Here is a 21,495-nt window from a genome sequence, read left to right as displayed (position 1 = left end):
ATATTTTTGCTGAATTTCATGCTCTGTTCAATCTGTTGTTATGAAAATTTTACTTAATCTAACACTACGTACAAGACATAGATAGATTCTGTGATAGTGCTTGCAAGCCTTGCATGTATACTTTGGCCTACTGACTGATACGAACGAACTATTGCTTAGATCGAAAAAGCTTAGAAGCACGCCTATATTAAAGATGTACATTTCGGCTACTGAAAAAGCCTACATCTATATCTAATTATGTAATTTGATTGGTAGGAACACGAGAATCACAAGAACAAACACACAATTTGTAGGCCTGTGATGCAATAAAACAATTCAACAGACCAAACTGTAGGGGGGATGATTGTATGCATCATATCCCCCACCTAAAATGAAGGGGAGATGTATCTCCATCCCCTCCCAAAGATCTACGCCCCTGAGGACATTAACTATCTCCCTCAGTAAGAAATGAACAACCGTACTTGCTAGTTTAAGCAATGTGCAACAATATAAATACAGAAATACTTTGTTTATTGTGGACTTGGATCTTCGATAAAATATTTAGTTTTAGACCGGATAAAAGACTCGATTTAGTTTGTAAGTTTGTAAAACTGTTGTATATAAACCACCATTTGTAATAGCTATTAATAATAACCTTCATTATAAATTGTATTATTTTTTGTGTTTGTATATTAAAATATATTTATGTTAAAAAAAGGAGATTGTGTGTATCAATCTTGTGGGAAAATAACATAAATTTGATACATATTAACATTTAATTAATTTCTAGATTCAAATTCAAATTTCTGGTTACTTGAAATAGTAACATGTTAATATAAGTAACATAATAAATCGGAGACTTGTCCGAAATAAATTATAATGCGTAACACTCTATATAAGCAAAACAAACAATGCAACTAAATACCTGGGTTTGGACGAACATAATAGAAATCCACTTTTTTGTTGTTCTCGTTTTTACATTCCCCGTCACATTAAATATGCTCTCTTGTTTGTTTGTTTTTGTTTTTGAATTTCGCGCAAAACTACAAGTGGGCGATCTGCCCCTAATTTAGCAGTGTAAGTCAATCACACTATTTGTTGGTAATATAGTAGCCCAAAAGTTGGCGGTGGGTGGCCATGACTAGCTGCCTTCTCTCTAGTCTTACTAACACTGCTAAATTAAAAGCGGCTGGCGCAGTTAGCCCTTGTGTTGATTTGCGCGAAATTCCAAACAGACCATTTCTTCCTAACCTGGTAAATATATTTTAAATACATATAAAAATTAAGCTTTTTGTGCCATGTTCTGTAAAACAACAGTATTAAAGGCTTGCAAAACACATGTACAAATATAGTCTAATTCACATCCTAAACATATCAAACCCTGTGACTGGCAGTGAAATTATTGCCTACTCTTACATGTGCCCGTTTGTTATAAACAAAAAACACATTGGGCTATCTGCTGTGTGTGACACAAAGAATTACACCCTGGATTGTAGTGTTGCAAGTTTGTAAACTTACTTCTATCCATTGTGATATGTGTCAAAACTATTGTTTGTACTTTATAAGCATATGTATATATATATGTATAAACAACTTTTTAAAAATATTTTCTTCTCACTTGTTGATAATTTATCAGTACAATGTAATATAAAATAAAAATACAATGTAAAGTACGAGATAAGATAAAGTAAACTATAAGGTGGAGTAAGGTTTGATATAAAACCTTATGTATGTATGGTAATTCAAAACGGGGTCCGGGTGATCTAGTAGCTAACATGTTGGGCTACTGCTCAACGGTTCGGAATTGTTTTAGTTAAAATTTCGTAATTAAGGTTAGCTATACCTTTAGACCACTTGCGCATTAGATGTCATTTGCACTAACATTCCAATTGGTCATTCAAAAACAGTCACACTTGTACATTAATTGTTACGTATTATAATTTATCCTGGACGAGTTTCCAATTTATTATGTTACGTATCATGATTTTCAATAGCCGGAAATTTTGACTTAAAAGTTATTTGAATGTCGATATGTATCAATTTGTGATATTTGTCAACAATATTGATCTACACAATTTTCTTTCTTAACACAAATATATTTTAATATACAAACAATAATACGATTTATAATAACGGTTATTTGAAATATTAGTTTATTTACAAGAGTTTTACAAACTTGCAAACAATACTGAGACTTCTATCTGGCCTAGAACTAAATATTTTATCGTCGGTTCAGGTCCACGACGAGCAAATTAATTCTGAGTTGAATGAAACTTTAAAAAAAAAACCATATAACCCGAGCGCTTTCGAAACACTGACTTTTTTTTCTTTAGAGACAAACTGAACTGGTACTGTTACAGTTAATTTGAGCTAGTTAGGTTGGTTGGCTTTGCAGCGATTACAAGCGTAAGCTTTCGCCGACAACATATCTAATGTGCTCGTAAAAATGTTAGCGTCCGAAGTAATTCACTGAATTTGTACAATTTGTAGTGTTCGAAATCTATTAACGTTCTTGGTCCAATTCTGTTGTTTTCCGATTAAATTTTTGTTTGTTCTCTTTATTTTGAATTTCGCGCAAAGCTACATGAGGGCTATCTGCGCTAGCCGTCCCTAATTTTGCAGTGTAAGTTTAAAGGGAAGGTTTCCAGTCATCACTGCTCACCGCCAACTCTTAGACTACTCTTTTACAAACGAATATTGAGATTGACAGTCTCATTATAACGCCCCCACGACTGAAAGGGCGAGCATGTTTGGTGTGATAGGGATTCGAACCTGCAACCATCGGATTACGAGTCGAGTACCTTAACCACCTGTCCATGCCAAGCCTTTCCGAGTAATAGGCATTAATCACAATTATAGCTTCCAAAACCCATAGTACACTGATTGTAGCTGTCCAGTAATAATATTAGTACTGTTTGTTTCTCGACGCGTCGGTTTTTATATACTAATCACGTGAGTTTCTAGAATTTTAAACAATGATCTCGCGCGTTTTCGTAAACAAATATTGCTGATTCTTACCTTTTAAGAATTCTCTACAAATTTCAAGAACCCCCCTTCCGAATACGAATATACCTCACATTCAAGAAAAGAAAACTACACAGTAACAAGCGTAGGTGCCAAAATAAATGTACAACGGTAAATCCGTTACACAATATATTTCTTTATATTTCAGAAAAGCAGTATCCATAATTAGCTTCGTGTCATTGACGTTGTTTTATATAAAAATTGGTGTTATTTAATTAAATTGTTTATTTTTACATTTTCTCTTCAGTAATAACTTGTACAGGGTGCGCATAATATACAAAATAAGGCACAACAATGGCGGCGACGGGTGTGTTACCTTTCGTTCGAGGAATAGACTTTTCTCGAAATGACTTTCGGGTAAAGAAAATTTAAAGTTTATTATTTATATAAATTATTAAATAACAAAATTAAAGCTTTTTTTGTAGAAGTAACTGATCATGCTGTGTTACAAAGTGCTTCTTGTTTATAATTTCGGTATCGGATATTTCAACTTTCACCACTATTATTAAATTAGTATAATATAAATATATTAATGTAAAAGCTAGACTAAGGGTTATAGGGTAGAAATACGAATAGTAATCAGTATATATATATATATATTTGTTTTTTTAGTAGGAGGAGTACAGACGTATAGAATACAGTATACTATACCTGTACTTCAGTTTAGAGTATGCACATTTTTTGTGTGGCTTTTAAGTTTCAGTTTCGTATTCATTTTGAGAGATTGCTTATAAGTTGTATAATTTTACAAGTTATAATTATAGTGTAGAGCGAGTATTTCCTATTAGTAATAAAAGTATATTATATATTGATACTTTTAATGAGAATACACTAAATATTTTTTCTGCTATATATTGGTAGTACTATACAATTTGTTCTCTTTAAACTTTCAAGAACCTAGCAGTTGCAGAGTGATTTGTAAGTTACATTATAATATTGTACTGTAATACAACATCAGCCAGCTTGAGGTCAGAGCGTTGGACTGTGACATTGGTCAGTGATGTAAGCCCCCCTCCCTTTATAGTTGTACAGTAATAAGTCAGAGACTTTCAATTCTTGTGGTAGGCACAGCAAAGATAGCCCGTTGCGTACTGCTGCTTTTAACAACAAACATGATGATAGACTAAGGTAATGTTAGTAAGCTAAGCTGTCAAACTGAAATTTTATTGTATGAAAATGTAGTGTACAGTATTCATTTACATGGTATGATACACATTAGTCAATCTTATAGACCATCAGTTGTAGTATTAGAGTCTTGGCCTGTAATACAGTATTGACCGAGTATTGATAAATCTTGGATCTGAGTGTTGAGCAATAAGACAGTGGTGGGCAGCTTTTAGGGAAACTTGTAGTTGCATAATTTTATGAATTTTTGAAAATCTAAGAAGTGACAGTAATTAAAGTTTAACAAAAAATAATTTGAATAAATTGAGTAATTATGTGTATTTGTGTAATTATTTGTTCTTGTGAGAATTGCAGCTGATTTCTATACTGTAACCACTGGGGATCTTTTATCTGTCTATAACAATATCAAATATTTACTTGTTTTGTTAGTTGGAAAAAAGTAAGTTGTACATGGTTAATTGTTATGCTTAAAACAGTATTTTTGAATACCTTTGACTGTAAAGAAACCTGTTAGGTAAAACTTACAATATTGTTGAAAAACCTCAGTACAGTGTGATAAATTGAAGACTGTCCATTTGTTTATTCTGTCAGTTTTACAGAAATTTGAAGTCCATTAGGAATTGACCTGTTACATTCAACATCCCATAAGTAAGACTTCACTGCTCATATCTTTCAGGATTTTGAAACTTGAAACAGTGTTATGTACTAATGCCTATGTTTACCATAAATTATTTTCCAAATGAGTTGAGATGATTTCATTTTTTAAATACATACTATAATTCAATAAAAATGTAAATATTCTCTTATAAATAATAACAAAAGGTTTCTTGTACATATTATATTATCAAGCAAATTATAGTAAAGTAGTAATACTTGCTTTTGTAATGAGTGAGGTGATGGGTTTTGTTTCCTTTGTACGGTTTTATGGAAAACCATATTTTAAGTCTATAATGTGTGATTATTGAGATTATTTACATACTATGTATTATTAAAACCAGTTTCCAGTGTTTTTGGAACACAGTATTTGATATGAATATACATAGTCCCATCTAGTTTTTAGGTAATATTTATGTGCATGTTTATTTTTTTTGCATCTCTATTGATGAATGTGTACTGTCAGTAGTAACTGCCCTTTGTTATATGTCAGTTATATACTTTTTTTTTCATTTAGACATAGTATTTGTTGCTTTTACTTATTTGTACCAGTTCATGTGCAAGATAAAGTGAGCATTATATTAGTTCAGGTATTTCTGTCATTACAAAATGTACTCTCTTTTACTCTGTATTTTACTTAAGTGTGATGAGTCAAAACAATCTAAATACCATTAGTGCTGGAACAAACACCATTAGGAGTTATTTTTTCTACCAATATTTTTCATGTGTTAACTAAGAAACCATTTGTGTTACTGTTTATGGATTATACAGAAACCTCGTGATGATTGTTATACTTCCTGAAAAGATTTTAAAGTATCTTTTATCCAAAAAGTAGTTAATTTGTTCCAGATGGTTGTTACACATGTCTATTTAACACTTTGGAAAATTTTATTTATTTTAGAATGTATTTAAGGTTTACATAAACCTGCGACAGTTATCAATTCATTCCAATAGCATGTAGATAACTCATCTATTTACACATAAGACCTTAAATGGTAATGTGTTAAAAATATTACTCTTTGGGATTCACTTTTGATTGGTGATAGTTACATTTCTTTATTATTGTTTTCATTATCACATGCTTTGATACATTTTGTTCACACTATGGAGTAGATTATAGTTTATACTTAAAATGTTCTGTTAATTATCCTGTGAAACAGACTGCAGTTCTTAACCACCCCTAATCATAACAACAGACACTGGATTAATTTTTGTATATTTATAGGAGGACTACTTTCCCAGTGCTGTGGGTGATATGATGGGGTTGAGGTGGCTGAAACTAAATAGAACAAACATTGACTGGATCCCAGATGAACTATCTAATCTACAAAAATTGGTAAGTGCTTTTGTTTCGAGGCTAGTTTCAAGATTCTAGTGCAGGTGTAGTATATAATACAAAACTTTATGCAACACAATTGTTATTATGTAAATTCTATGCATTAACATTACAGGAGTTTGGAAGTATGTTTATCAATGTTCACAAGTAGGATCATAAGTTTTTCACTTCTAAAATGACTGTGGCTCATACAATGCTTCAATTAGTGCTACTTAAGGGGAACTCCCTACAGTTCATATTGCTCTGGTACTCTTGTTTGTATGATATATACTGTAAATTTAATTAACTCATTGATTAGTCATCACTTAGTAAGTCAAAATTTATATTTAAAAATATCAGTAAAAATGTCTTTGGTTTGATCATTTGGTATATTAAAAAAGAATAAATGCTTAGTTTGCAGCATTTGAAAGCTCTGTGTTGAATTGTATCAAAATTATAATGTCATGTTTTGTGTAAGAAGTTTTAACATGTTTTGTAAAAAAGTTGAATTTTTTATTAGATTGTAGTTATTGTTTTCTTTCTTTTGTTTGCGTGTATGGATTACTGGGCTTTGAACATATTTTTTGTTTCTTTTGATATTTAATGATATGTAATTTGTCTTAGGAAACATTGTCTTTGGTTCGCAATAATCTTGTTACTATTCATGGTGAAATATCAACACTTCCCTGTTTACGTTCCTTGAATTGTCGATACAATAAACTTAAGAACTGTGGAATACCCAATGACATCTTCCACCTTGAAGAATTAACTGTTCTAGTAAGTGTTTTATGTCATTTAAAATGATTTAGATGTAGTTGAGACATGTTTTTGATATTTTTAAATTTCATCTAACTTTAAAACTCAGTTTTCATAATATTCAGTAAGCTGCTATCTCAGTGTTCCATACAGATGACCTATTTTTGTGTTAAGTTTTGAGAAGATAATTCCTTGTAGCAGATCTGTAAAGTACTGCATAGACTTAAAATCACTAATTTAGTTGTTTAAGGTTAAAGTCAGTATACATGTTTGTCTCTTGCGTTTCTTTCACAAAGGATTTCAGTCACAATCAGCTTCGTGATGTTCCTCAAGACCTGGATATGGCTAGTAGTTTACTAGTGCTGAATTTGAGTCACAATCAGTAAGTTAAAATTCTGTTGTGTGTAATAAAAGTAGAAATATTTATGAACTTCTGTGTTTTGAATTAATTTTGAAAATTGACACAAGTGATACATTATACTTTCCTGTATAATCTGAGTAGTTATAAGCAACATTTCAAGTACATAACATAATTCAGAAGTTGTGCACTACCATGATTTTGCTACAACTGCTCCAATTGTGCACTGTTGATATCATTACATGATGTTAGAAAAACACATAGGTTTAAGAAGTCTAAATAGAAATGAATGACACAATGTTACTCCTTCACTCAGGTTTTGCCTCACTTCCACATATTCTTTTTAAGTTAATGACGTCCAGGCTTCATATTTTAACAAAGGGAAAGATATTATTAGTGACACACAAACATGTTGTGGAAATGTCTTAATAAGCATGGTACATAAAAATGTGGCAGTAGTGATGTGACTTCTATTACCCTGTAGTTTTGGCTTCACTAATTGCAACCCTCTAGTAAAGTCATAGTACTAAACAAAAGGCCTCTTAGATGTTAGCTGCAGCAGATGAAAGATATCTCAAAGCTATTAATTTTATACACCTCCAAGTTAAAGTTGATAATGGGGTAACTAAAAGGAATTAAAAAAAATCTCTATTTAAATCTCATTGCCAGCTCAGATTTCTCATAAAAATAATTCATATTTCTGAAATACTTTTGAATAGACAGTTTAGAAGGTAATTTCTGAAAATGAATATAATAATTCTGATTGAGGGCCTTTATTTAGAGTATAAAAAAATTTAGTTAAGGTTTAATTAATTCAAACATAATAATTGAAAACATGATTTTAAGAATCTCATGTGAAATATTGAAAAAAAAAATTATGGAAAAGGGTTAACTGGAAAATAAAGATCCATAATTGCTTGTGTGCTTTATTTTCAAAAATTGAAAGTATTTTTTATTTAAGGTTTTATTTTGAAAGTTTGTTTAAAGAAATACAGTTATTGAGCTTAACATAACCAAAGAAAACACTCAAATACTAAATAAAGAAACAAACATAAACAAACGCAAAATTAAAGAAGCCTTACTTATACAACAACTTAAACCCAAAATAAACCAATATAAAGGAACGCCTTTATACCTATATTAATATAATAAAATAAATAAAATTATATATTCAAACATCTAATACCGCCCTCTACATTTCGACACACAGTTACACAACCCCTTTCAAACATGTGGTCAGCTTCCGGTCAGTTACCTCTTTCTTTGTGAACCTGATGATGACCGAAGAAGGTCGAAACGTTGTTCGCTCTTCTATGTAAAATATTTTCTCAACCCAAACGAGCCGTTTTTGCATATAAAGTTATTGAGCTTTTTTAATTCAATAATTGGATTCTTTAGTGACACATCTTTATATAAATTTGATTTTTAAATGTATTTTTGGTTTTAAAGAAAACCTCTGTATTATGCTTCATACACACTGAAAACACAATGAATTTCATGAATGTAAGTTATTAACATATTTATCTTGTTTTAGTATTGAGTCCATCCCAAGTCAACTGTTTGTTAATCTGACAGACCTGCAGTATTTGGATTTGAGTAATAACAAATTAGGTAAGAATACTTAACATCCAGAAGGTAATCTTTGCTTTGTTTGTACAAGTAATTAAATAGAAGAGTATATATTCTCTTGGAGGTTTTGGAGAAGTATCGACAGTTATATTTAAATGAAGTACTTACCCAAGAAGCTCACACCAAGTGGATCATGTTGAGGTAGTTCGTCTATTAGTATTTTCTGAGAACTGATTAGTGAATTTGAATAGTGATATTTTATTACAGTATCTTAGTTTTGAAATATTTTTACAAAATTTTCTGTATTATAATATTAACTATTTAACTACAGTGTTTAATTAAGAAATGGTCTTACAAAACGTTGTCTTCTGAATCCTAAGATGAAACATTTAGCAGTAACATTTTAATTAGGAAGTCACCTTTATAAGAGATTTGATATCTGGTTTGTAAGACAAAACATTTAACTGTGGTTTCTTCATTTGGAAATTATTTTCTAAAAATATTGTCCAACTTATAAGGTGAATTACTTAACTAAAATATTTTAGTTTTGAAAGTCTTTTTACAAAGAAAGTTGATTTTTTAATTGTAATATAGCATACTTAAATTTAGTATTATTTTTACTTAGGATATCTTTTTCATTCAGAAACTGTTTTCAGAATTGTAAGATTAAATATTTGATTACAGTATTTATTTCAGTAAATCTTCTTACAAAGAAATTGTATTGTGAAGTATAAGCTGGAATAATCCTGTTTAAAGAAGCTTATATTTTTAAATAGTAATAATGTAATGTGAATTCAGTATGGAAAACATAATAGTTCAATATCGATTGAATACATAATCTTATTTAATTGTTCTGAATATTTTATCTTTTTTTCATTGTTATAGAAACTCTCCCACCTCAGATGAGGCGATTGGTCAATTTACAGAGCTTAATTCTTAATCACAACCCTCTAGGTCATAATCAGTTAAGGTAGGAGAAAGATTAATTTTTGGTGAGTTTAATGTTTGGCTTGAAGTTGTAGCAAAGTTATTAAACTTGTAAGAAAAATACACCAGTAAAACACGCTCATAAATTATTACCTGTATTCAAAGTTAGGTTAAAGAAGCATTTTTTATGGGTCTACCAATTTAATCATCAGAGCTGAATTTCATTTTGGAATGAAATTTAAACTGAAGAATAGTCTTAAAATCATGACTTCTTTCTTAGTTACTTTTATATAAACTTAGCTTTAGTGGGACAAAAACCATTTTGTAAACATAAAATGATAATAGCTTGGAGCAAGAAACTTAAGTATACATTTGCTAAAGCATGAACTAGCCAAATAGATCTTACTAAAACAATCCATCCTGATGAAAAAAGTAAAGAAAAGAATATTGAGTTTTTTTATAGATATGATTTAATTCAAAACTTTCAAAAAGCTAGAAAAAATTTTAAAAATTATCATTTTGAGGAAAAAATTTAAGTACATTTGTCAAATTAATCTCAAAGCCCAAGTGTCAAAAATTTTCAAATGCTTTATTAGCAACCCATTAAAAAGTGTATCATTCTATTACAAAATTTTCTTTGAAGTTTTTAAAAATTTAACAAGAATTCAAGCATAGAATTCTGCTTCAAAATCATGTATTTCTTTTTTGTATCAGTAGTTTTAGTAATCTTGGAATTGTATCATGAGAGGAGTTTATTAATCATTATTTGGGCATGGCCAATTTGTTAGGATTTTGATTTGTTTTCTTGTGATGATAATGTGCTCTACACTTTGAGGCTTTGAGTGAATTGTAATAGCAAGTCAAATCTTAAGAACTGGTAATGTGTGTGCTGTTGACTAGCTACCTTCATTTAGTCTGTTGTGGAGAATTAGGAATGGCTTGTGCGCACTGTATCTTTGTGTGAAATTTAAAAACAAATAAATTAATCTTTATTATTATTTATTTATTTATTTAGTATTAGGAAATAAAATCATTTTAGTTGTTTTTTTTTTATTTCAAGTCAATGTTGTATATGTGTTGTCAAATTCAAACCTAACAACATTTACAATAGGTAGAACAAAAAAAAATAGGTAATTTGTATATTGTTAGAACAATAAATCAGCCAGACTTTAAAACTGTAACATTTACTTGAAGAAACAAGACATTTTCTTGTAATAATATGCTGTTTTTTCTGTAATAATGTTAAAATGAACAGAACATTGTAATTAACCATTCATCGTTAACATTCAGACAGCTCCCTGCTTTGGTTTCGCTTACAACTCTCTGCCTCAGAAATACACAAAGAAGTTTGTCCAACACACCCACGTCACTAGAGAGCCTTGTAAATCTTTCAGGTTTGTTCAAAAATTTTTTTGTAAGATTTTAACCTTATTAACATAAGTCCAAGTATTTCTGCTTGTTAAAATGTCTTATGTTATAGTTTTATTATTTCTTAGTATATTTGTATTATAAAGATTATTTTACATGGTTACCTTAGTTTGTGTATTTAGTACTGATCTAAATCTTCTAAGCTGACTGAACTTCCTGAGGTATTATTGATTTTATGGCAGAAAATACTGTTTGTAGTTAATAGTGCAAAACTGATGAAACAGTGTATTGTAATCTTTATAACTAAGAATGTGAGAAAGACGTATGATTAGAAATACCCATTAGTTGATTTATTTGTTGTTTTTGTAATCTGAATAGATAGCTTGTTCTGATCCACAGTTAATATTAAGTGGTTTTGTGATAAATATAATTATTTTGTTACTGATGTACTAATTGATATTTCAAGAGTTATAATGTAACTGTTAAATTTAATTAATTTTGCTGTAATTCAAAGAAAACTGAGTTGTAATAAAACTGTTTGTTTTAGAAAATAAAATAAATGAACCTTTGCCGTATTGCCTGTTTTTTGGCCCTTTCCAGATGGGGCTACAGGTCAAAGGCCATGCCATCACACTTTTTGACCTACATTCGAAATTTTATTGAACTTTTTATTTATTTAATTTGTCATAAAGTTTGGTATCAAACTGTAGATTATAGTTCAAGTTTTAGTATTGTATCAATGCATTATTCAAATTCTTAGTTTAAAAGTAAATATTTAAAAAAACACAGTTAAAGATTGATTCTTGTGTTTCACATGGTATGTTGAATGTAGCACTGGTTCATATTAGATTTTTAGGATGTAAACATGGTATGTTTTTAGTTTTGAACAAATTAGGAACTCAGGTTAGTAATATCAACAAGCTTGTAACTTTTCATTTTGCTGAGATATGGCTTATGTACTCAAACACAGTGGCCCTGCTCACTTCTTTCCAATTTTTGAAAGTGGTTCATTATATATCATTACTTCAATATATAACATGAATAACCAATTGAAAGCTCAGATTGTCCCTTCCTAGTGGTTTTTCAACCTTTTTAATATATTAAGAGACCAACTCGTTTTTTTGAACCAATATTTTAAGCAGGTAAGTTGTGTCTAGCCTGCTTGACATTTCATATATTTTTATATATTTTTGAGACCAAAATATAACCTAGTTATTAAACTTAGTGTAATTATCTGGTATAATTATAGTAATTTATGACGTTTTGGTAATTAAACTGTAGGTATAAAAAACTTAAAAAAAGTTTCATGTTCTCCACATGCTGAATTTTAAGACTTACATAGGTCATAGCTGGAAGAAACAATTGTTTGCTTTATTTCTTTATTTACTGTTACATGTTTTAAGAAAAATAAGTTTAATAAATTATTGCTAGATAGTAATAATGTATATACCTATATAATGTACAGTAATTGAAATGTGACTGTATATTACAAGATACTAGTCTACTAAAATACAGCCAATGTATTTTAAGCCGGTAAGTTGTGTCTAGTCTGCTTCATATTTCATATATTTTTATATATTTTTGAGACCAAAATATAACCTAGTTATTAAACTTATAGTGGAATTATCTGGTATGAATATAGTAATTTATGATGTTTTGGTAATGGTATGTTGAATGTAGCACTGGTTCATATTAGAAATTTAGGATGTAAACATGGTATGTTTTTAGTTTTGAGTAAATTAGGAACTCAGATTACTAATATTGACAACCTAGAATATAAATAGGTTGAGTATTGTTTGTCAAGCATGGCAGAAAGGTCAATGTAATAAAGATAGTAAATATATATTTGTATGTATAATGCTATTTAAACTATTTAGTCTAAACATTTGTGTTTTTGTGTTACATTTTATTGTCATTCTGGAAAGAAAGAAGTATAATTTATATTTATTTCCTAATTTTTAATAGTGATAATGAGATCAGTCAAATATATGAAAGTCATAGAGAGATTCATTAATGAAAATAAAATATAGTTTGTTTTTCTTAAGAAACATCTGGACATTATAAAAAATTTTGCTTGTGAAATTTGAACAGTGAAAAATAAACAGTTGGTTACAGATATATTTTTATTCTGGGATCTTCCATGTTTTGAACACTAGCTGAATGTTGGAATTTTTATGGAAACAAATTGCTGCTAGGTGTTTTACTCATGATAAATGTTTTTGATCTGCATTTTCATAGTAAACTGTTTGTTGTTTTGATAAAAATGCACTACACCTGGTAAATGAAAAGATTAACTTGGACAGTGACTTAGATAAATGTAGTAAATCATGTGGACATGTAATTTTGGTTGCTATTGTATAATATTATGTACATGTGAATATGTATTATTATATGTTTCAAGTGTATACTTGAAATACTAAGTTTTAAAATGTATAGATATTATCTTCGAGCATCATAATAGCAATACAAATAATTCTAAAATTCCAGAAAACTACAAAATAAAAATATTTAGCTTTTGAACTAATTTTGTAATAAATTTAAAATAAAATATTTTATGACCTTAGCAGTTTTGTTACACAATTGAAAGGCACATAACTTGAACTAGAAACTTGGAAACTGCACTATTGAGGGTAGGGATCTTTTGTAACTGTTCATTATTCTGAATAGTTAAATAAAGTTTTATCCCTATGGTTGAATACATGTATAAAAATAAATTATTGAAGCAGCATCTTTTGATCTATGTATTGTCTCTTCATTTCATATATATGGCAACTATCTTGTTTGCAACACAAGTAAAATAAAATACTTGTCTCTAAGTGGCTGAGATATTGGTAATTTTTAAAATCTTGCAATGTCACTTTGAAACATTTTATGATTGAGTGTCATTAATACTTGGAAATGAGTCAGTTTACGTAGCAAAATTACACTCTCTTTCAGTTTTGTTCTGAAGCTAAAAGTAGCATCATAAACTGGATTGAAATAATATTCTTATGACATTGTTACTGGTAGTCTGTCTAAATCAGAAATACCAAAGTGTAAGTTTTTGTGAGGTCCAAAATATAGTGCACATAACTTAACAGAATAAAAAGGTTGAACATGAATTTATTTCTTTATAAAGTTGTATTTAACATTTAAAAGTTTGAACAAATAAATGTAGTTATGATTTTTAAAAAAAGCAAATTATGGATAGCTTGTGAAATATGTGTTATTATGAGGATTTTTGTGAAAACTGTTAGAACCTTTCATATTGAAAAAAAATTAGTAAGTGTTTAGTGAAATATTTAGATAATAGTTCCTATCCAGTATGTTAGTAAATTGGCTGCAGAACATGTTTCATAGTGCTTTGGCACCAATTTATTAAGAGCTTTTATGCAATTAATTTGAAGTTTGAAACTTCTATTAAGTTAGGATTGCAGGCCAGTGGAATGAGTTCAGTAGTTATATTATTTTGAAGATCTTTTATGTATTTGATTTATTGGATCTATGTAAAGTAACTTGTAAATATTTACATTTATCTGAACAATGTACAATTATAAAAGAACAGCTAAAATTGGGGACTTGAGGAATTCACTTGTTATTAGGAAAAGAGTTAATTTCATATTCTGAAAGGGTATGGATGACATGTTCAGTATGTAACTGAAGTGATGCCAAAATTAAATTATAAAGTTCATAGATATTATTTCTGTACATTTTTATTTATGCTAGAAGTACTTGTAAATTATATGAGTGGTTGTATTTCATCCTATCTTTATATGTACTTTTTTGTCCAAGAATGCTAAAGAATCTAAAACATGGTAGAAAGGTTTATAAAATTAAATGATTGTATATTTGAATTCTTTTTTACATAATTTCTAGGCAAAATAAAACTTAATTACCTGTTTTATTTTCACAGATGTAGACCTGTCTCAGAATGACTTGCCTCGTGTTCCAGATGTGCTTTATACACTTGTGAACTTGAAACGTCTCAATCTTAGTGACAACAGCATCTCTGAAGTGTCTTCAGCTGCCGGAGGTAAGTTGATGCTTCACTCTTTATGTAAGATGCTGTTCTACTCTATTGTTCCTAAATTTCCTACTTCTAGCAATCCAATTCTATACCATATTGTGTCTTACGCTACTGTGTTTAGTTATTATATGCTACAGTAGCATGTCATCTTCATATTATTTACTAATGCAGTGTTACATAATACACTACTGTGTATTTATAATATTCTCTATTAACTAAATTTACATAGACTCATTATGTTGGATTGACCTTTTATTCAATAATGAATGTTGATTATAACTTGAATTTACTATGCATGCTTACAAAAAATGTTTTAAGCTTTTGTAAAATATATGAGTCTGTTTTACACAGAAGATCAGTTGCATTACAAAAGTTTTTGTACTTAAGATCTGTCTGTGAAATGATGATGGCGATCTGACTCAGACTAACAAGTCCGAGTAAAAGGTGATGTTTGTGTGAAAGACAATAACACTTTTGTCTATTATATACCTTGAATACTATATTTTTATGGTCTCTGAATCCTTCAAAATGTTTAGCTACAGTTTCTTTCAGTATCCCTGTATACTGTGCCTAGAATTTTCTCTCCTGTAAATTGTCACTAAATCAGCAATGTAGGATAAAAGATCATGGCTTGAGTACTTTGATCCTTCTAACCATACACATAGGGTTAACACATAGTTGTGTTAATAATGGTTTTATTATAATTTTCTTGATTATAAAAGGGCTGTCATTGAGAATATAGCTGTTGAGTAACAAACACATTTATTAAATTGTCATCAAGGGTTCAGAATCTGAAGAGTTAATAGTAAGAATCTGATATTCCTAATTAGTGCCTGGCTTTATTAAATTGTCATCGAGGGTTCAGAATCAGAAGAGTTAATAGTGGTTAAGAATCTGATATTCCTAATTATTGCCTGGCTTTATTAAATTGTCATCAAGGGTTCAGAATCTGATATTCCTAATTAGTGCCTGGCACTATTAAATTGTTATCAAGGGTTCAGAATCTAGCATTCCTGACTTCTGTTTTGCTGTTCTCAAGTGTTAAAAATGTTCTTTATTTACAGATGCTTGGAAGAACTTGGAAATACTGAACCTTTCAAGAAACAGGTTATCTTTATTACCTGTAAGTACATTAATGAACAATGTTTAGGTTATGTCATTGGCCATGACTATATATTTCTTTTTTATTATTATATGTAGTTTAAGCAGCTTTTTCCTTTCAGTGAAATATTTATAAATTATGTTCTGATCCTTTGAACCTTCTGTGTACATCCAACTTTTATCTGTTTTGAATCTCTAAAAGCTAAAGTTCCTGTTATGTTTATATTAACACTCCTGTTGTATTACATTTTGTGTCATATTGAGCTGTTGCAACTTAAACAAATTAAAACATCCTTAAAGTGATAAAATATTTTTTTCTTTACATACTTCATACACTTTTATGCTGAATAATAGAAATTAATGCAAACTATCATTATAACAGACCTCACAAGAATACTTCTGTTCGAGTGATAATGCTATGGGAACCAATCTCATATAAACCCAAAGCATACTGGGAAATTGTTTTCTTTGTAGAAATAAATATTTAAAAACATATTACATCTGAGCAGATACAAATTTATAGAAAAAACTGTTAGTTTTTAATAAAATATCTTTTTGGTTTTTGTTATTATTGATTTTGTTTTAGGGGTTCGTTAGTTTCATATCCAAATTATATTTTTTTTTTAATTGAGCTCATTAGCAAATTTTGACTTTAAAGTCGAGAGCATAAGATCTTGTTTCTGATATGAAGGAAACACTTAAATTATTTGGTCAAGATATTTTGTATTAATCAGTATATGCATGAAATCAGACAGCAGGAATTAAACAACTGAAATTACTTAAGTTACAGAGTATTATAAGTGATGACTTATTCTGTAGACATGTTCAACAAGTGCAAGTTTAATTTATTTAAGACCAAATTTAACAACTACAAAAGTATAAGATCCAACCCCTATCTTATTTCTTATTAACAGTTTGATGGTGGTGTTTTTTTGGGTTTTTTTCATGTGTGTGCACAGAAAGTAATTTATATATTTTTTTTAAGTGTTAACTTTAAGCTATTAAACCAAAAATTATTAGACTTGGTGAATAAATTTAAGACATTTTAAAAGGTTGTCTGAAGGAAAACTATTAACTATACTTTGGTTGTTTAGCATAAAAAAAAGGTTGTTTTTCTATTAAAAAAAAGTGCATACAATAATGTGAGGATATGTTGTACATGCACACACAAAAATGTGATTATCAAGGTTTTACCACATGTCTGATGGACATCAGGTACTTTATTATGATCAACACTGTAATAATTTTGACACAGTATTGTTTATTTGCTCACAACTTTTCAGAAAATTTGGGCCAACACCTCAGGAATATTGTAAAATGCTCATCAACATTCCATGTTATATTTATTTTAAAAAAAAAAAAAAAAAAGACACAAATTGAGACAGTTTTAATATTTCTCATAAAGAAGCCAGCTTGGTTAAAATGATGGGACACAATAGCAGGATCACTACCAAAACCCCCTCCAAAATATTACAACAAAATTAATGCAATAACTTGCTGAACTCTGTGTACAGAGTGTTCGGAGAATTTACTTTCCTTCTGTTATGAGCATGACATGGGTTCACCAAGCATACTGTACACAACAAATGATGCTTTTTTTTACATCTAAAAAAAGACTAAAAAAACTGTTGTTTTTCTTGTTCATCTATTTCTGTCCTACAATTCTTGTAGCACAGAGATTATTGATGGCTTTTGTTAGTCACTACCATAACAGGAATAAATCTGTCATACTGGCATTATTTCATGCTAAAACAAACTCAACTTTCTGTGCAAATAAAAGTCCAAGTATTTATTTTTTCTCAGCAGTCATACAAGTGTGTTTCAACTGAAAGACTTGTCATTTTTTCACATCTCCAACAGAATTGTCAGTTTCTATCCAGGAAAACTTTCCATGCAGTAAGTTGTGAAATGAACAGTTATGATTGGCTGAACTACCACATATGACATTGCATTTTGAATAAGAATGTTAATAATGTGGAGATTTCCTCCATGGTATGCACATGTTTGGGTGATTTCCATGTACCGTTACAGGTACATGTAGTGCAGTATTAAGGACTGAAAGATAATGTTTTTGGAAGTTTCTTTGCCAGTCAGTGCTCATGGTATGCATTGCATGCCTCAGGAATGAAAACCATTGTGTATGTATCTTTTGAAGTTGAACTGAACTGGCAGAATCATTCAATACAAACATAGAAATAAAATGAGAATTATAACTTTGTTGGTATATTCTCATATTGCTTGTGCTCCTTTGCACCTTTGCAATTACCTGATTCAGTTGGTCAAGTGGAGAGGGTGCTCAACTCGCAAATGTGAGCCATGGTTTCGAATCCCTATCCCACGAAACATGCTCTCCATCTGAGGTTTGGGGTTGGTATAGTGTGGTTGTTATTCCCACTATTCGTTAGTAAAAGAGTAGCTCAAGAGTTGGCAGTAGCTGATGATGACCTACTCCCTTCCCTCTTGCTTTTTACTAGTAAATTAGGGATGGCTAGTGCAGATAGCCATTGTGTAGCTATATGCATAATTTAAAAAAAAAACTGAAAGCAAACCCCGATTCAATTCAGAAATGCTCACACAAGGTGATGTTGTATAACTTTGAAGTCTGAAATAATTCAGTTGTCTGACAAAATTTCTTTAGGCTTCTCTGCTATTTCCAAGAGATGTGATTTGTGAAGCATTATTATAATCTACTGTTTAGAATCCTAGTTACTGTGCAGAAATAAAATCTCTATTTCTTGAAATGGTAATCTTAATCTTTGACCTTTTAACTCCAAAATCAATAGGGTGTTTCCCAATCTCCAAAAGAAATGACCTGTGAAATGTGATTAAAAGCTGCTATTTATAACATTAGTTATTAACAAAAAGATGTCAGTGGATGGAGAATGTTACATCTTCATATAATTAAAAGTTTAAGATTAATTATATCTACTTATAGAAAAAAAGAGCCTATTTAAATTGTAAGTTAAAGCTCAGTTGTTGTTTGCTGTCTATTTATTTAAGGATAAATTTGAAGGATTAAAAAAATGTTATCTTCACCCTTCAGATGAAGTTTAGGTTAACTCTTTGAGTGTGTAATTAAATTTCAGTTGGGTTCTCAAAAAGTGTCAATTATCCACTAAAAAATGAATTGTAAAATTTGACTTTTTATTGTACTTTTTCAGTATCATAATCTGTTAGTTGCACTTTTTCTTGTTGATGTATGCAGATGAAGTGCTAAGTTGGAAAATTCAAGGATGTGCAAGTACCTTGATTTATAACACTATGAGGAAGAGTTTTTGTGACATCATGGGCACCAAATGGCTGTTAATGTGAAGTCAGATAAATCCAATTATAGTATCTAAAGGATTAAACAATCAGCAAATAGCTTCTGAACTTTTACTCACAATTTAGATAATTAAGAGTGTTTGTACTTTCAACCTCTTACTTTATGTATTTCCTTTTTAACTTGGAGTCAGTAACAAAATCTGATAGATAAAAATTGTTATTATACATTAGCATTAGGACCCTAATTAATGAATTATTTATTTAAAAGAAAAAACATGCTTATCCATTAACAGCTACACACTTTTTAGGCTTCCTTATGTAAACTTACTAAGCTGAGACGGCTCTACATCAATGACAACGAATTCGATTTCGAAGGGATCCCGTCTGGAATTGGAAAGCTGCATAATTTGGAAATTTTTATGGCTAACAATAACAACCTGGAAATGATACCAGAGGGAGTTGTTCGGTAAAAAATATATTTTTATCACATTACAATTCCTAATTACATACAGAGCTTTTACAACTTTTATAGCTTATAATAATTATAATTAGTAAAAAAGTTTCATTTTATACTGACCTACTTGTATTTAAAGTTTTTTGATTTGCTATTGCAAATATAACGTATTTTTCTGGCTCTTAAATTTTAGATGTGGCCGACTAAAGAAACTAATGCTGGCGCATAATCGATTAATCACCCTCCCTGAGTCCATACATTTATTGACCGATTTAGAAGTATTAGACTTACGAGATAATCCAGATTTGGTGATGCCTCCAAAACCCCAAGAAGCCCAGAAAGGGAAGTTAGAATATTACAACATTGATTTCTCCCTAAACACGCAATTACGTCTAGCGGGAGCAGTACCCTCTACACCTGTTTCTCCATCAGGTATCTCACTAATTACTTCTATATTTTAATAATATGTATTTTTGCATTTTTACTTTTAGTGTACATAATTAATGAAATAAGATTATTGTTATAATGTAAGGTGTTAAGCTTTAGAAGCTGAATTAATCTGAAGAAAATATATTAAAAAAGTATATTTTGGAGTTTCTGTTTTTAAATTGTATGTGTTTACAATTTATTCCCAGTTTGACATGCACAAACATAAGAAATTATTATTCCGATCATTAAATTGTATAAACATGTTTACTCAGTTAAAAAAAACAACAATAAATAAATATATATATATATATATGTGGGCTTTGTAACAATATTTGGGTTACAAAACCTAAGTATATTTCCTAAATTTACATCATTCAGAAGGAATTTAACAAACAGTGAATTTCAGGTCTGTAGAATTATGTGAAACTATCATGTTCTCCATTTCCTTAGCTCCAAGTAAGGATCCTATAGCTCGCAAGATGCGGCTCCGAAGAAGGAAGGAAGGAGAGGCCGACAGTGATCAGGCAAAAGTGCTGAAGGGAATGAGTGATCTAGCGAAGGAAAAAAATAAAGATCCAAACAAACAACAAGATGATAACAAAAATATCTCACTGAAGTGAGTACTTCATTATACTGAGCAACATTTAAAAAAGTAAATTTAGTATTTTTTTATAAAAATCCTGTTTACATGTTAACCGACTTGTGTATTAAACGCGTGAAACAAATAATTAGTATTGAACATAATATATGTTGTTTAGTGTAAGAGTAAGTAGTTCAAAGTGTTTCTTACTTTCAAATATTGGTCAGTTTTGAAAGAAATAGTTGCTTTTAAAGTAATGTGAACTCTTTTTAAATATACAGAATAACGTTTCAACCTTAAGTTGACCTAGGAAGGTCAAAAAGTTATTCTCTGCTTTATTAGTAAAAGTGTTAATATCCATACCAGCGTTTCTGAGATATATTTTTATTTCAGGTAGGTTTCTCATCATCAAGAATTAATAACCAAGCTAAAGAAATGTTGAGGAATTTTAATACCTCTTAACTCTTTTTACACTCAGTACCAAGTGAGAGCTAGGATGACCAGTTAAACCAGTGAAGACAAGATTTCCTGTAAATGTCAGTCAATAGTTGAAGGGGAAAAAATTTAGTGGCTTGAAATTAATATG

At 29.8% G+C, this 21,495-nt stretch overlaps 1 protein-coding gene across 2 annotated transcripts in view; it reads left to right on the top strand.

The window, feature by feature from the left end:
- Positions 1-3,254: 3,254 nt before the first annotated feature.
- The window catches only part of fliI (FLII actin remodeling protein), a 60,500-nt gene continuing 42,259 nt past the window's right edge, over positions 3,255-21,495 (top strand). The window contains exons 1-13 of one of the 2 annotated variants that reach the window (XM_076509885.1): positions 3,278-3,360; positions 4,720-4,776; positions 6,008-6,118; positions 6,722-6,874; positions 7,150-7,235; positions 8,746-8,822; positions 9,666-9,750; positions 10,998-11,101; positions 14,968-15,087; positions 16,146-16,204; positions 19,755-19,912; positions 20,094-20,332; positions 20,780-20,945. In XM_076509885.1, coding sequence (XP_076366000.1) covers positions 6,038-6,118; positions 6,722-6,874; positions 7,150-7,235; positions 8,746-8,822; positions 9,666-9,750; positions 10,998-11,101; positions 14,968-15,087; positions 16,146-16,204; positions 19,755-19,912; positions 20,094-20,332; positions 20,780-20,945 — 1,328 coding nt within the window. In that variant the 5' untranslated portion in view covers positions 3,278-3,360; positions 4,720-4,776; positions 6,008-6,037. Of the gene's footprint in view, positions 3,361-4,719; positions 4,777-6,007; positions 6,119-6,721; positions 6,875-7,149; positions 7,236-8,745; positions 8,823-9,665; positions 9,751-10,997; positions 11,102-14,967; positions 15,088-16,145; positions 16,205-19,754; positions 19,913-20,093; positions 20,333-20,779; positions 20,946-21,495 lie in introns of both variants that reach the window. The other variant, XM_076509883.1, reaches the window with a different exon arrangement.

Source organism: Tachypleus tridentatus, chromosome 7 (genome assembly GCF_004210375.1).
Source record: "Tachypleus tridentatus isolate NWPU-2018 chromosome 7, ASM421037v1, whole genome shotgun sequence".
Taxonomy (NCBI): domain Eukaryota; kingdom Metazoa; phylum Arthropoda; class Merostomata; order Xiphosura; family Limulidae; genus Tachypleus; species Tachypleus tridentatus.
The sequence above is the reverse complement of the archived record's forward strand: the minus strand, read 5'-3'. Positions and strand labels throughout refer to the sequence as shown.